At 41.8% G+C, this 15,402-nt stretch overlaps 1 protein-coding gene across 2 annotated transcripts in view; it reads right to left on the bottom strand.

Moving 5' to 3' along the window:
• Positions 1 to 15,402, bottom strand: part of PCNX2 (pecanex 2) — a 155,846-nt gene that overhangs the window by 8,903 nt on the left and 131,541 nt on the right. For both annotated transcript variants that reach the window (XM_030946434.1, XM_030946433.1), the window contains exons 28-32: positions 14,562 to 14,665; positions 7,184 to 7,328; positions 5,958 to 6,188; positions 5,368 to 5,642; positions 4,194 to 4,381 (exon numbers count right to left, since the gene is read on the bottom strand). In XM_030946434.1, coding sequence (XP_030802294.1) covers positions 4,194 to 4,381; positions 5,368 to 5,642; positions 5,958 to 6,188; positions 7,184 to 7,328; positions 14,562 to 14,665 — 943 coding nt within the window. The remainder of the gene's footprint in view (positions 1 to 4,193; positions 4,382 to 5,367; positions 5,643 to 5,957; positions 6,189 to 7,183; positions 7,329 to 14,561; positions 14,666 to 15,402) is intronic.

Genomic DNA, 15,402 nt, shown 5'->3' on the forward strand with positions numbered 1-15,402 from the left:
ATATCCAAGCCATTTACATCATATAGCTGAAACATGATGTTTTACATCCACAGATCAGCTTTTCAGAGGCTGGCATCATTATCCCCATTTTTCAAATGCTGAAGCAAAGAGAATTTAGGTAACTTGGCACAGAGTCAGATGAGCAGAGCTGGGCTACAACCTAACTGGAGCTCACTAAAACCTAGTTGGTTTGGCAAGTGTTGGACACTTTCACACCTCATTTACAATGTATCTTTAGCTCTACTTATATATTTCAAATAATAAAAAAAATTTTCCTAAGTAATAAGAGCCCCAATATCTCTGCTGGAGAATGATGGGACAGACACACATGGCTCTTGGAAGCTCCTGGACAACTCTCTCAGGCACAGGATGTGATTCTTGAGGTGGTCCTTGCAGAGCCAGGAGTTAGACCTTAATGGTCCTTGTAGGTCCCCTCCAACTCAGGATATTGTGTGATTCCATGGCCCCTGCACTGCTCTGCCCGTGTCCTCTGTCCTTCATGTGCGGTGAGGGGCGCCAGGCTGCACGTGCATTTGGCCTCCACAGGGATTCAGGCTCTTCAAACCCTGGGGTTCGGCTCAAGTGCTTTGGTTTCTACATCTGATGGTTATTTCAAAAGGTTGCCTTTCTTAAATAAAAGGAAAGGACTGGATTTAAGAACAGAGGGGCTGTGGTGTGTTACTGTGCACCGTGGCTAACGTGGCCAAACATCTGTGATTTAAATTGGGAAGCTGACCCCTGTCCAAAAGTATTCTATATTCATCCCAAATGCAGTGGTTGGAGCATTGGGCAGGAGACCACCCGCACCTACACCTAAAAAACTCCATCCCTGAAAACACTCAGAAAAACAAAGGCTGTTCTATAAACTGCATCATGAAAGAAGGAAACTTTGGGGGAGAACCCCACATGTTTCCAGTGCTCCTGATTTTGGTTGCACTTTTATATAGGGCTTTCATTGCATTTTGCAGTTTTGCAGACTCAGTGGTACCAGGCTGCAAAACACAGTATGAAATAGGAAGAAGTTAAATGCACTTGATGCACAGATTATGAATCTAGAAGGCATTGCTACGATTATCTAGTCTGCTGTCCTATATAGCATGGGCCATAGGATTTCCCAGAATTAATTCCTGTGTAGTTTTATTAATTGTTACTGTCATTTTTAAAAATGCATCCAGCATCTCCAGTCACAGAGAATCCACATTAACCCTTAGTCTTGTTTCACTATTTATTTACTCTCTTAATATTAAAATGTGTTATTGATTTCAAATCTGAATTTGTTTAGTTTTGTTACATCCAAGTCTGCTGAGACCAGTGGTCTTTGGTCACCTTCCGTTGCCCAGGTAAACACTTACAGACTATGATCAAGGCATCTCCTACAATACCAATTGCTGGAAAGCACTTTATCTTTCAATACAGGATGTATTCCCCAGAATTTTGATCATTTTTTGGCTCTTTGAAGTGCTTCCAAACTAAAAATGTCCTTAAATTAGGGCACTAGGGCACCACTGTATGTGGCAGGACAACAATATTATGATTTTTAACAGGCATAGATAAGTTCTTTTCCAATGCTGTGGTATGGCCTCGATGTCCTGAAGATCGAACAGAGCTTGTTTTTTAACCAGCTCCCTTAAAACCCTTCTTGAATGAGTCATTTGGCTTTGCTCAATTAAGCATATAGCTTTGATAGCCACTCTTTCATGTTCTTTGTAGCTGTTAGGATAGAAGGAACTGTTTCATGATCGGATCATAGAAATACATTATCTATGTTTCTTCCCAAAATAAACCAGACATTTATTTTCTCATTTCTACATACTGCATATTGGCAACTCTGCCTTTCTATATAGTGACAGATCAAGACCAGTGGTAGGATTTCTGTTGCTTCTACTCTTTAAAAATAAACAGCCATAAGCTCACTTCCATCTTTTTGTCTCTAATGGCCCTAGCCAAAAAATTCTTCTTGTTTCATTCTCTACAGTATCTGAGAAGTGAATATGGATTTCCATTTGCTACCATTTCCTTGGATTTGTTGTGCATGTCTTAACAAAAGCCAGATTGCTTTTCTTATCTAACAGTGACTTTGTCTCTTGATTATGTTTTTCTGGGCATCCAATCAATATGTTCTTTTAAACAACTCACAGTTAACTTACTTTATTGTATGGTATGCTCAGGATCATTATATCACAGTTAAGCTCGCTACTGTGATTACTGTTGTGTCAAGTTATGAGTATGCACATGGGGATTCCTCTAACACTAGACACAATTAAAAGCTGCAGTTATTTTATTCTTGCAATGTCATTTATATTCAGGGCAAGATTTCTTCGAGTCCTGCCCATTGTCTTTAATGATAGGTCAAAATGATCTAACAGGAAACAAGCAAGTGTCAAACTCCTCAAGTTCTCTGCTTTAATTTATACAATAATGCTACAAACTTGTTGAAATGTAGAGTTGATTTGGTTTACATTACAAGTCCTGATCCCACAGTGGTAGATCATACAGTCACCCACTGGCAAACTCAGAATCTTAGAATGGTTTGGGTTGGAAGGGACCTTGGAGCTTGTCTTGTTCCAACCTCTCTGTTGTGGGCAGGGACACCTATTACGCGATTAGGTTGCTCAAAGCCCTAACCCAGCCTTGCATAACTGCAGGAATGGGGCATCTACAATTTCTCTGGGCAACATGACCCAGTGCCTCACTGCCCTCACAGTACAGATTTTTTTCCCAATATCCAATTAAACCCCTAAACCCTCTTTCAGCTTGAAGCCATTCCCCCTTGTTCACTCCATGTTCCTGTAAAAAGTCAGTTTCCATCTTGTGAACTCTCTTCAGGTACTGGAAAGTCACAATTAGGTCACCCCAAAGCCTTCTCTTCTCTAGGTTGTACAAACCCAATTCTCTTTGCCTTTCCTCACATGTGATCATCTTAGTATCCCTTCCCTGGACCTGCTCCAACGAGTTTATGTCCTTCCTGTGCTGGCACCCCAGAGCTGATGCAGCCCTGCAGGTGGGCTCTCACCAGAGCAGAGCACAGCAGAGCAGAGCAGAGGGACAGAATTCCGTCCTTGGCCCTGCTGCCCACGCTGCTTTGGATGCAGCCCAGGACATGTTTGGCTCTCTGGGCTGGGGGGTACCCATGGCTGGGTCAGGTCCAGCCTCTCAGCCACCAGCACCCCCAGGTCCTTCTCACAGGGCTGCTCTCCATCTGTTCATCCCCAGCCTGTGTTGATACCAGAGATTCCCCTGACCCAAGTGCAGCACCCTGCACTGTTAAACTGCATGAGATTCCCCTGGGCCCACTTCTTGAGGTTGTGCAGGTCCCTCTGGATGGCATCCCATCCTTCAGCTGTGTCAACTGCACCTCTCAGCTCAATGTCATCTGCATGTTTGATGAGGGTGCACTTGATCCCTTTGTCTATGTTATCAATGAAGATATTAAATAACAGCGGTCCCAGTATGGACCCCTGAGGGAGATCACTTGTCACTGATTCCATCAGGACTCTAGACCATTGACCACTACCTTCTGTGACTGTCCAAACAATTGCTTATCCTTATCCTTATTACAAACATACACTTCCAATGTAAAGGCCACTAGTTCCACCTTGCGAATATGACTGAAGCACTTTTGAATCCGTAATTTGAGAAGGGCTCAGCTGTTAGTTGACAGAATGATTGGCAACATTTAATTTTCTCTTGGTAACTGCTATATAGACATAAGAAGCTATTTTCCGTTTGTTTGTTCTCCACATGCACTGATGAGCAGCCAAACCAATTCCTCAAATAAATTGCCACAGTCCTTTCAAGCTAATTAAGATTTTTGCATGCTTTCTTTCTGCTGTTCCAGCCAACAATAAGCAGAGGTTCACCGTGGTACAGGCTCCCTGCATGGCATATGTACACTCCCTCCCATCTGCATTTCTCATTCTGGCATTCTTAGTGGCACCTGCTAGGCCAAAAATTACCCATAATGGACTTTGACAGTGGAACCTTTGGTGAATCACTTTTGTGTTACACCCTCCCAGTAAATACCTGGAACAATATCGGGAAGCCATCTCCTACATGTTCTTGGTCATTAGGAGAGACAAACTGCACTCTCTAAAATTACTTTTCCACTGGATTTGAGGACTCCCCAAAGGCATCTGCCCATGTGACCCCCAAGAAGAAGACTCCAGAGAAAGGCAAATAAATTGTGCAAATACCTGCCCGCTGGTGGACCTCTTGAGATGAAGTTTGCAGCTGAGGGGTTCCATCCCTGGTGGGCTGTGAGCTACTGCTCTGGCTGGAATTCCCTGTGGAATTGTTGCTAGATGAAGACCGCCCTGCACTATCCACCTCTTCAACATTGCCTCTCTCATGGTGAGCTGCTGCATGGCAGTCCTTCCGCATTCTGTTTGCAGGAACACAGACAGGGTCAGCCTCTTGTTGCACATGAAAATTTGTGTCACCACTGTTAGGTGTCCTCAAAGAGTGTTCTCTCTCACACCACTGCAGGTCTTCTGACATTTTATGCGATGGCAAAGATAAGCTTTCTTGGAACAAAATTGTATATGACACAAGCCAATTGTCTCTGTTTATTGGCTTTGGAATCCTGAAATACCTTAGGGATCTTTATCTAATGTTACAGTGGTCTCCCAAGATTAACTTCTACATGAGGTAACCAAGTAGCCAAGAGGAATGGACTGGAGAGAGCTCAGAGGGATGGGCTGCACGGTGGGAAACTAGCATGTTAAGCCATTAGATATATAATATTGACATTTTAACACAGATCTTGGTACGCGAGCTGGCTCCCATCGTGTCTCCATGGTGCCCTGCCTTTCCTCAGCTACAGTGGCAGGGAATGAGGCAAGGGAGCTATTGCTGTGTGAAAAGTGCAAGTAGGAATGGGAGATGCAGTGTCAGGTACTGATCATGCACAGCTAAGGGAAGTCAGGCAGTTTTGGTGAATAGCAAGTACATTTTTAGGTGTGCTTTGGTCAAGAACAATAACTTGGGGGTGGATATCTAACTGCCCATGCTTCGGAGCATAACTCACCAAAATCCACCAGCAGATTTACTCATGGTCAGAGTTACAGAAAAGATACCCTTATTTAGATGGCATAAACAGTAAAATTCCGTGGAATGAGGGAAGGAAGTGTCTGTAGTGCAGTGTGATTTGAATGACTCTTGTTGAACATGCAGAAAGCTTTGTCACGAATGAGTTAATGGATTTTCTTTCTGTTCTATTTGCAGCACTATTTTGTTATATTCTGAGTTACTTGCAATTAATTTTTTTACTCATAGATAACAATACAGAATTACTCTCTTTTAACAGAAAATACAATGAAACTGAGACTGCAAGGTCTCTTATCAGCATAGCCAAAATTTAACACCTACCTTAACCACTTGGATTTGAACCACTTTTTAATGTTGTCCAAACTGACAGGTCCCCCCCAAATGTTCCTCAGTTGGCTGTGTGTCCCAAGGTACGAGGTGGTTAAGGGGGAAACATACATTGGATATCCCAGTGGCTGATCACATGAAGAATTAATTAAGTTCCGCAACACCTGTTTATTGTTCTGGATGCTTCCTCTCTCCGGGTTACGATTGCGTAAGAAAATCAGTTCCTGCTGCTGGCCAGCCCAAAGCCCTCTGACACATTCCTTGTTGACCTGCAGATGGGTTAAAACATGCAGATCATGCAAAAACATTTGCTACTCAAGGTGCAGAACTACAGGATCTAAGTAGAACAGCAGTGGCTGAGTGTGCACACACGTCATGATGTCTTTGCACCAACAGCTTTTTATGAACTTTTGCAGACACAAACGTGGGTGGCAAAATGGAAGTCAACTGAAGAGAGCTCTTTTGGCCTCCAGTCCCTACTTTAAAAACCACTATTAACTTCTCCTTTCGACCACGTTACTCAGAAATAGTGCTAGTTACCATAGCCCTAAATTACTGCAGTATTAGAAAGATGACATATGTACCTTGATCACCTTGAAGCTCAGGTAGCTTTTGTGGAGCATGATAACTTTATATTCATCTGCTCCTTCATCTACCACGTGTCTGAGGGTCAGCAGCTCCTCCCGGTTGGACAGGACTGCGCTGCGCCAGGCTGGGTCCCCTTCATGACAAATGACAACCTTCTCTTCAAAGGATTGGATGGCTTCGTACAAAACTGCTGGGTCCTCATACTCATCTGGGCACGTGAACTGGTCCTGCTCGTACAGGAAAAAGTATTGAACAGGTCAGGTACATTCATGAAAACACAAAAACTATTGACAGTAAACAAAATACTGGCTCCCAAACAGTTGCCAGCTGGCCCCCTCCAAGTGACTTGACACTTGCTAAAGAGTGTCTTTTGGGAGGTTCATGTAACAGTGATATAGAAAGGTACAATTTCAGTTTTATTGTAACCTGTTCTGATCCCATGACTACATTGCACAAAGACACTTGGAGAATACCAGTTTATCCTTTTTCTTTTTAAATGGAGTGTGAAACTATGGGAGGCAGAGCTTTTGGGTAAGTTGGAGAGAGATATCACCTAGGACAGTCCACAGTTCTTGTGGAAATTCTTATTTTTATTCACAAAACAACACCAACAATAGCACAGACTGGGAATCCATCAGCAAATACCACAATACTGAAATTTCACCCAGCAGCACCACGGCCAGCAATAACATCATAAAATTATTGTGTCAAAGAAGCAGATATAAATTCACAGCAGTTCAGTAACATCCAGAACAATTATAAATATCACTAATGATAAAAGCATATGATACTAAATCATAATGTGCCAGAGCAGGAACAAAATCAACACCAAGGTATACAGAGCCTGACCTGAAATTGGCAGTGAAATCAGCATGATCAATGTATTTCTCTTCAGTCTAGAAACCACCATTATAGTATCCACACAAGTAAAATATGACAAGATTTTCTGCTTTCTTTTGATGAAAAATGCAGGGTCAAGCTCTGCAAAGTGGTTTCAAATGGCAGCTAGGGGGGTTCAGAAAAGAATATCAAGTGAATGCAAAATAAATAAATGCCAAACTCTTCCATCTTGGTGAAGGATGTTTCTTAGAATAAGGTGGCAAGTACTCAATTTCCCTTTTTTTTCTCCTTTGGACAGTTGCTAAGGTATTTTCCTGCATTTTCCTAAGAAAACAGACACAATAGTAAATGTTAAAAATAAATACATAAATAAATTCTCTACCTGGTGCAGCTTCAGAGACATTCGGATTGCTGGGGCAACAACCTTGTGCAGCAGATCCATGTCAGCAAAGACCCACTCATCTTTGGCTGCTATCCGGAAGTCTCCTTTAAACAGAGCATGGAGCCCATAAAGAAAAGAGTCCAGGCTGTAAGAGAAAGGCAGCAGTCACTCCCAGAAGCCATTCCCATCTCTCCAAGGCAGATCTGTCAGTCACCAGCCTCCTGCTGACCTGTGCAGTGGCTGGTGACCCTCCGGCCCAGCGTGAGTGCCTGTGGTGGATATAAAGCAGGGGTCACATCACGTTTCTCTGACAAAAAACCATTCCTTGGGAGAGGCAGTTTTCCTTCTGTAAATGACTGGCCATGAGATGAATGGCATGAAGGATGCCCTCAGGATGGGTGACTGAGTCACAAGGTGCCTCAGGGCACTGCTTCTCTCCAATTGTGCCAAAGGGACCAGGTCAGAGTGCCAGCTGCACTCCCTGTGCAGCCAGCAGAAGCTGCTTCCTTATTTGAAAGTTTAGTGACCAGTCCTGTTAGCACTTCTCCTTGTAAGTGAAAAACAGTAATAGAAAAAAATGCTTTCAGGAAGACCTTTCTCACTACATTCAAACCTAAATGTGAACATTAAAGCAGATGTACTGAGAATACTAAATTTCAGAACTGTTCAGCAAACCAGGTGAGAGCAGGAATCAACCAACAGGTGCTTCCTACTCAAACAATGAGCCCTAAAGCAAATACACACTGGGTTTCTTTTTTGTAATGTAGGAAACTAGATGTAGGCAGTTCTGCCTGGCCTTGCATGATGGCTTACCTGGAACTGAGATACAAGCACAAGGTAAAAGCTACAAAATCAGGTAGCTGTTAGAAGATGGCTGTGCAAGGGCTTTGTGAAGGGAAACCATCAGCCTTCAGCTCTGATCTGCACCCTGAATTACACGACTCCCATGCCACTGTCACTTGTATAATGCTTGCAGGTTAAGGTTACTGCTGTGCCAATGTTGCTCTGAAGAAGTGACCTCAAAACTGAGGAAAACAGAACCATCTATTAAAAACAGGCATATCTTACAAACCCACAGGATATGGTTTCATCTACCTGCTGAGATTTCACTCACTCTTACAACAGTTGATTGTAAAGACTCTGGGGAGAAGCTGTATTAAGATGTTAGTAGTTTTCATTACTGCTCAGCCTTTCTCTAGAGGACACATAATCTTTCCACATAATTGAGCTTTCTTAATTATTTTATAAAAAAGAAAAATATTTTTAATATATTCTCTTCTCAGAGAGAGGAAGAAGAGACTGGAAGAATGCCTGGCCAGCTTCAGCTGAAAGGCATTCTAATTTTGCTCTTGGTGGCTAGCATGTCTTAGAAATTAAAGTGGAAATACATATGTTGTTACCAGAGAAACAACTGGATACTGATTTTTTCCATGAAAGCATCATGTAATACAAATCAATTAAGCAGTGGGACCAAAACTAGCCTGAAAGGCAGGGCTGCTGTCACTGGTGGGAACATAAGGAGTATAGAGAAACTTTTATGAATTCTTAACTGATTTGCATTTATTAGTACTAAGTTGTGTATTAAAACATGCCTGTGTGAGACAGGCACACTCTGATCTTCAAAACATTCAAGCACTGATTTCAGTGGGAGTTATTATGTGTCCTTAAGGACTGAGTCCTGGTCCCCACTGACCTTCAATCCCTCATCCCCACAGTTCAGAGAATGATAATATACTCAAACCCTGCTTAACAGTTAGGAAAGCCCTAGGATGAGCCAGCTGTGAGGGTGGGGGAGAATGGTGAGTGCAGCCAGCATGGTGAAATGTGACTATTGCCCCCTTTGAAAAAGCTACATGTCAGGAAGGCTCCTTTCACTTGCCCACCCACCAGAAAACATCAGCATACACAGCTGAATCCTTGCCTGGAAAAAAAACCTTCTGTAGTTAAATATTCTTCCCAGGATGAAATTTTAAAAGTTACCTAGAACTCTGCATCTAATGATGATCTGTAGTATAGTTTCTCCCCACATAACACCCCCTGTATTTGCTCTGAAGAGTTGGCTGGGACGAAGGGAGGAGTAGGCAGGAGAGAGAACTGGTTTTTACATCTTGGGAGGCTCTCAGAATCAAATCTGAACACCAGAGCAGACACAGAGCTTGCATCCACATCGAAGTGCCTTACAGGCATCAGCACCAGCCAAACAGGCTGCTGTGAAGAGGAGGATGTGCTGAAGGCATGGCCAGGACTAGGACAGCCATGCAAACTGCAGCCCAGCATCAGCAGTGGGAGCGGGGGGAAGCACATACAGCTCTCTCTGGGCTGAGGGGAGGCTCATCCATTTGTCATCCCTCTGCATAATAAGTTCTCTAACTCAGGGGATTTTTAAGAACAAACATGACTGCTACAAGGAGCAAATCAGTGGTGGCAGTAGTTGTGAGAGGCTGAGAGTCAATTAGTTTATGAATTGTATTTTCCACCAGAGCGGTCCGGAGGAGATTGCCGTATTCACAAAACCATGGGCATCTTTTATTCTCCTGACAATTGTAATGAGGCTTTTGGGTACATTCTGCCTATAATGTGACACTATCTCAAGCCATTACTTCTGTAACATGCAGCCTCCTTAATCCATATAAGATACAGCTCTCGTTATTCTTCCCATTGTTATGCTCTCTCCTGAAGACACTAATGAGATTATTAGGAAGCTGTAAAAGTCAACCACTTTGATCTCAGGCCTGACTCTCAACCACTTTGATCTCAGGCCTCACTCAAGGTTGTTGCTGTTTTCTTGGCCCACTTTTAACATACCTCAATTAGTAATCTGCTGTAGTTACAGGCTGGTTCAAAATATTTTAAAAACAAGTTAAGGTAAAATTACATGTCAAAGAAACAACGTTAATCTGTAAGAGACATAACTACGGTATCTGGCAACATTTCCAACCCTCTGAGCTAACAACCTGAAAAGCTGCTGTCACAACTGCAAGCTATCTTAGACCAAGGCTGGTAGGTGCGTGGGAACCGTCAGCCCCTTGAAGGTGCAGAAAAGAGGGGATTAAGTAGCACCACCAACACCAGAGGGAGGGCAACAGTGCCAAAGCAAATACTCCCTCCTACTGCACTCCTCATGCTGCTCTGACAGCTGAAACTAAAAGCATTTAGTGCCAGCCTGAAAGCGGTATGGATGCAGACTAATGAGCTGTGTGGATTTTGCATCTGCAGACCTTCTCCAGTGTTAACTGTAAATTTATTTAAGGAATAAAGGGACAGGCATGTCTGTGAGCTAGTAATGACCTAGAATGTCATAGTTCACCTGAAATATTTTCAGTGGTAGCCCTTCTAATTGGATATTTTAGATGACAGTGATTGTAAGCTAAGAGTCACTTTTCTGCCCTGCTCAGCTCTGGCAGACATCAAGCTGCACTGTCTGCTTGAACTCCCACCAGCAGTGCAGCACCAGAGCAGCCCTGTGGTGCCATGGCTCTGTGTCTTCCCCTTCCCCCAGATCCTGGCAGTGCAGTGGGGTGACCAGGTGGGAAGGGGCAAGTGGGGCCAGCTTCTTCCCTGGGTTTCCAAGTGAGCAGCAGCTCCTCCAGGCAGAGGCATTCCTTGGAATGACCCTTTCTCCAAACTGAGCTTGGGGGACCTGAGCAGCCAATCTTGGTAGTGTTGGAAGTTTCTGATAAGAGATGCTTTATCAAGACATTTTTGTATTTTTCCAAATTTGAATTTTTTACTAAATATTTCTTTACTAGTAGCTTTAGTGGCTGAATAGAATTATTATGTAATTTTTTAACAAATACACAACTAAACATATCACCCACATTTGAATAAATTAATGGTAATGTCATGTCATTCTTCAAATTGCATTTTGTGCAGGATGCCTCCTAATGACAGTTTAAAAGAGCAAGCGATTTGCATTGCAATGTTCTGCCTCCTTAATGAATGCACTTATTATGTAATCTAGTGTTAATGTTAGGTTTCTACTGACATTTACATGAACAGGTACAGTGAATAATTATTTACATACATTATATCAGAGCATTTAAAATCTTGGTTTACACAGTGACATTTGCTGATTAATAGATTAGACAAAATCATGTGTAAATGAGTGCAAATTGATAGCTTGCATACACAATGTAAACTTGACTCTCAACTCCGTAGTCCACAGTAACATCACCTTTGCTCCACTGCACAGCAGTTGGATGACTGTCACTCCTCCAAGACACAGCAAGGACTAGATTTAGTCCAGAGAAAGTTTCCTACTACCTGCATAGTCACCTTTGAGAACAAAACATGAACTGCAGAGCACCCCAGATTCTTGGCTGGTTTGCTTCCTCTGAACATCTGAAATGCTTCATGCAGTGAGAAGAGTGCAATGCCTACCTGGCTCTTACATCTCAAACTCATCCCTAAAGCTCTAGGAATGCTGTACACAAGATGCTCCACAGAGAGAATTAATAGAAAGTCCTGAGATGATGTTCAAGGTAAACTCTCAGGGCTTACCAGAGTGATCTAAATCTGTATTTTTGTAATCCAGCATTTGAGTGTGACAAAACGTGTTAGGAGCTCTGACAAAATGAGCCACATCCCAACAGCCAGAGTTATGGAATAGCCTGGGTCAGAAGGGACCTTAAAGATCATCTAGTTCCAACCTCATACAGGTGGTACATCTCCCTCTCATGCACACTTTTGCCTGCTCTGACCTGAGAAAACTAAAAACCCTTTTCAGCACCACTAGGTCCCCAAAATATCATGGCACCTTTTCAAAGAAAAGAATTGTGAAGCATCATTCAAGGAAATGTTCCTCTGGCTCCTGAGGACCTTAAGTACCTCTGCCCCATGTGACTGAATGCAGACCTGCAGCACTCAGAGCTGGGGGCAAGGACCAGCAGAACACTGGAGATTGCCCTTGGTGAGAGCTGCTGAGCTCTGCCAAACACAGAGGGAGGAGTGCCTGAAGAGAATTCTCATGAGCATGTCCTTCTGGCCTCAGCAGCATTGCACACAGTCTCCTTCCCCTGGCATGCTTGCTGTATAAAGGTATTCCTATTGGAGTCTCACTGACTGACTGACTGCTAATTTGTGTTTAAACAAGTTGTGCAGATCTGTCTGAAGCAATGAACACCATAAGCAGGGTGCCCTTCATGCTCAAGTGAATGTATTTGGGATAATTCTGTTGATAAAGGTCTTGATGTCGGGGGGGTAGGGTATCCACCTCCCTACTCAGTTAATAATTTCTGCTAAATTGGTTTAGTCAGTTAAGATAGGTATGTTCTGAAAGACAAGAAGAAATATATTTTACCAAGCTAAAGTCAAATTTTGTAGCTGCAGCAATTTATAACTTCAACTGTGCTACTCAGATTCCTTTTCTGTTTCTCCAGATCCTTCTGACAGTGGAAATGCATTAAAGGTAATTTAGCCAGGTGGGGAAGTGACACAGTTTTTCCACAGTGAAACTTTTCCAGGGAAAGCTTTTGTGAAGTAGCATTGGAAAAGATACCAACAGAAGCTTCCACTTAGTGCCTTTCATGTCACAAAATACATTTTAAAAATACAATGACTTGATACTGCCCTGGAGCACTTGCTTAATAAAAAGAAAACCAGGGCTTAATTGAAGATCATATAGAACAGATTAAAAAAAAGGGACAGAGCTATGCACCTCAGATGACTACCCCAGTTTTTGCCTTTCTGCAGACCTTCCCTCCCAAAGAAAAGTATTTTTAAATATGGAGAGTCCACTTATCAAAAGAGAGGAAGTAATCCAGTTCATTGGTATTTGTCAGAATTTGAAAAGACATGGTATAGCTGACTCCTGAAATTATTATTAAAATCTTTACAGAACACTATACAAATAATTATCCTCAATATTCATACTTTCCATGTTACGCTTTGGAAAGTCTCTGATAATATTATCCCTTTGTATTAGCTACTAACCATGTAAGCCAGTACAAATAGGGGACATTGTTATTGTATCTGTACGAGAGCCAAAGCATTGTAATGAAGATTTTAAGATCCAGTGGAAAGTATGTGCAATGTGATGACAGTTTTAGAAACCTTTTGTGTTATTTTCAGATGAATTTCTAATATCGCTGTGACCTATCTATTGCAGGCACAGATCAAAAATCACTTTAATCTTTTATCAAACAAATATCATAAATGCACATAAACTTTCCCATCATGTCCTCAAACTCTAAAAAAAAAAAACAGGACAATTTAAAAAATACCAATGACTTACCTAACATCACACTAACTTGAGTGAATAGAAATGAAAGGAGAAGAAATGCAGCCCAGAAGAAAACTACTACAGCAGCACAACAAGAAATAAGCCACGTGAGCCACAAACATTTTGCATGGAAGACATAAAGCAAAATGTTATAAATGTCTCAACAGATAACAAAGCTAGAATGAATATTTAAATAGACTGCTTTAACAAAATGCATTCAAAATCACACATGCTGTCTCTGTTTGCTTGTTAGTAAGAAAAATCCTCTCTAAGGAGCATGTTGATAGAGGTCTAGGTAGCTTTGCTCACCAGTCTGTGCCAACACAGCAAGGTCACTTAGAAGCTGTATTTATTCAGCTTCTCCATTGTTACTAAATTCCTGTGCACAGAGAGGGTTCAAATAAACCTAATAAACCCCTAAAATTATGTGGGAAGTTAAACTCCATTAAAATAATCATTATTCCATTAATGAAATGCCTCATCTATAGCACAGCGTAAATTATACTGTGTAAAACCCAAACAACTCAGAACTCCCAGTGAAAATGGAAGAATCCCTAATGAAAATATAAGATGAAGAGCATATTTAGAAACAATCTCAATTGAAGCATATTTTAATTAACCAGATTTCCTAGGAAGAAGTATTTAGAATGAATGAACAAATGAGATAGGTAGACTGAGAAGAGACAAAGCTGCAGCCTCAGGAGATGAGAGGTTCTCCCTTCCTTAGTTGCCAGAATGAAATGGCACAATGAACAGGAATACACCCCTGAGGAATACAGAGGAGAACCCTTATACATTTATTATTATTTAGCTAACTACAACTCAGATGACAGCAGTTTCTTTCTCTTCTGTAGATTTCTTCCTTCTACTGGAAGGCCACAGGAAGGACAGCATTCCAGTAGCCAGGCATGAGTGAACACAAGCAATAACCATTGGTACCCATTCTTTCAATCAAAAATTCTGCTTTGCCCTCCAAAATAAAGACTGGATTAGTTATTTAGCCAACCACAAAGAAAAAGATGACCAGGAATGACAGAAAACATTTTATGAAGGAATGAGATTTTTCCTTGATCTAATCTTCTCTTGAGATCCCACATCATGAAAAAAGACAAACGGGTCTTTGTTTTAACATGAGGAAAAAGGGATTCCTAAGATTACCTGATGGCCATATTGTGAGATGCAGTTCCCAAAGCTCTCCGACCCAGTATACACAAGGCAAAGGAAAGTGTCACGAGAGGAGAATCCTCATCGCTGTCCAGGTGCTACAAAGTTTGGAGATTAGCATGTTACTCTAAAGTGCAAACATCACATTTAAAAGCACCACAAATAGTGACATTTGTAACATTTGCATGTACAAAACATTCTTTGCAATTAAATAGATCAAGAAGGAAGACCATCACCATCAGAGGATTTCTGCAAAATGCAAGCTTGTTTTGCCCACTGGCTGGAAACAGAACCTTTCATTCTCAGATAGTGAGATCCCAAGAGCTTTGGTGGTGGTGATGTTTTATTGTGGGGTTTTTGTTTGTTTCCACTCCTCCCAGATCTGACGTTCTAAACTGGAGGAGGTTCCTTGTTGTTGGGAGACACTGCAATTGGAGACAGCCAAAACCCTTTTCATGGACCACAGTTCCTATGAAACCTTACCATAGATTTCAGAAGTACAATATCTTTGGAAAAGTTGAGAGGCACACACTTTCAGTGAATAACAGTATCTGTCTAAATGGTTGATGACACTGACTGTCCATTTTAACAAGCACTCAGAATACTGCTTTTATGTTTACTAGCTCAGGAGAAGTCTTTTAATGAAATTTTCACAAAGAAAACTTTGCTACCAAGCAGGAGGAAAAAACTGGAACAACCCCTCATGCATGTTAATCTTCAGGAAGATACATATTATTATTTCAGTCCATGTAATGAGTGATTTCTTAGAGCTTTCTTTGATTCTAAAACTGAAGCCAATTATAATGGAGAATGTAGCTCCTTCTATAAAATATAT

Source organism: Camarhynchus parvulus, chromosome 3 (genome assembly GCF_901933205.1).
Source record: "Camarhynchus parvulus chromosome 3, STF_HiC, whole genome shotgun sequence".
Classification (NCBI taxonomy): domain Eukaryota; kingdom Metazoa; phylum Chordata; class Aves; order Passeriformes; family Thraupidae; genus Camarhynchus; species Camarhynchus parvulus.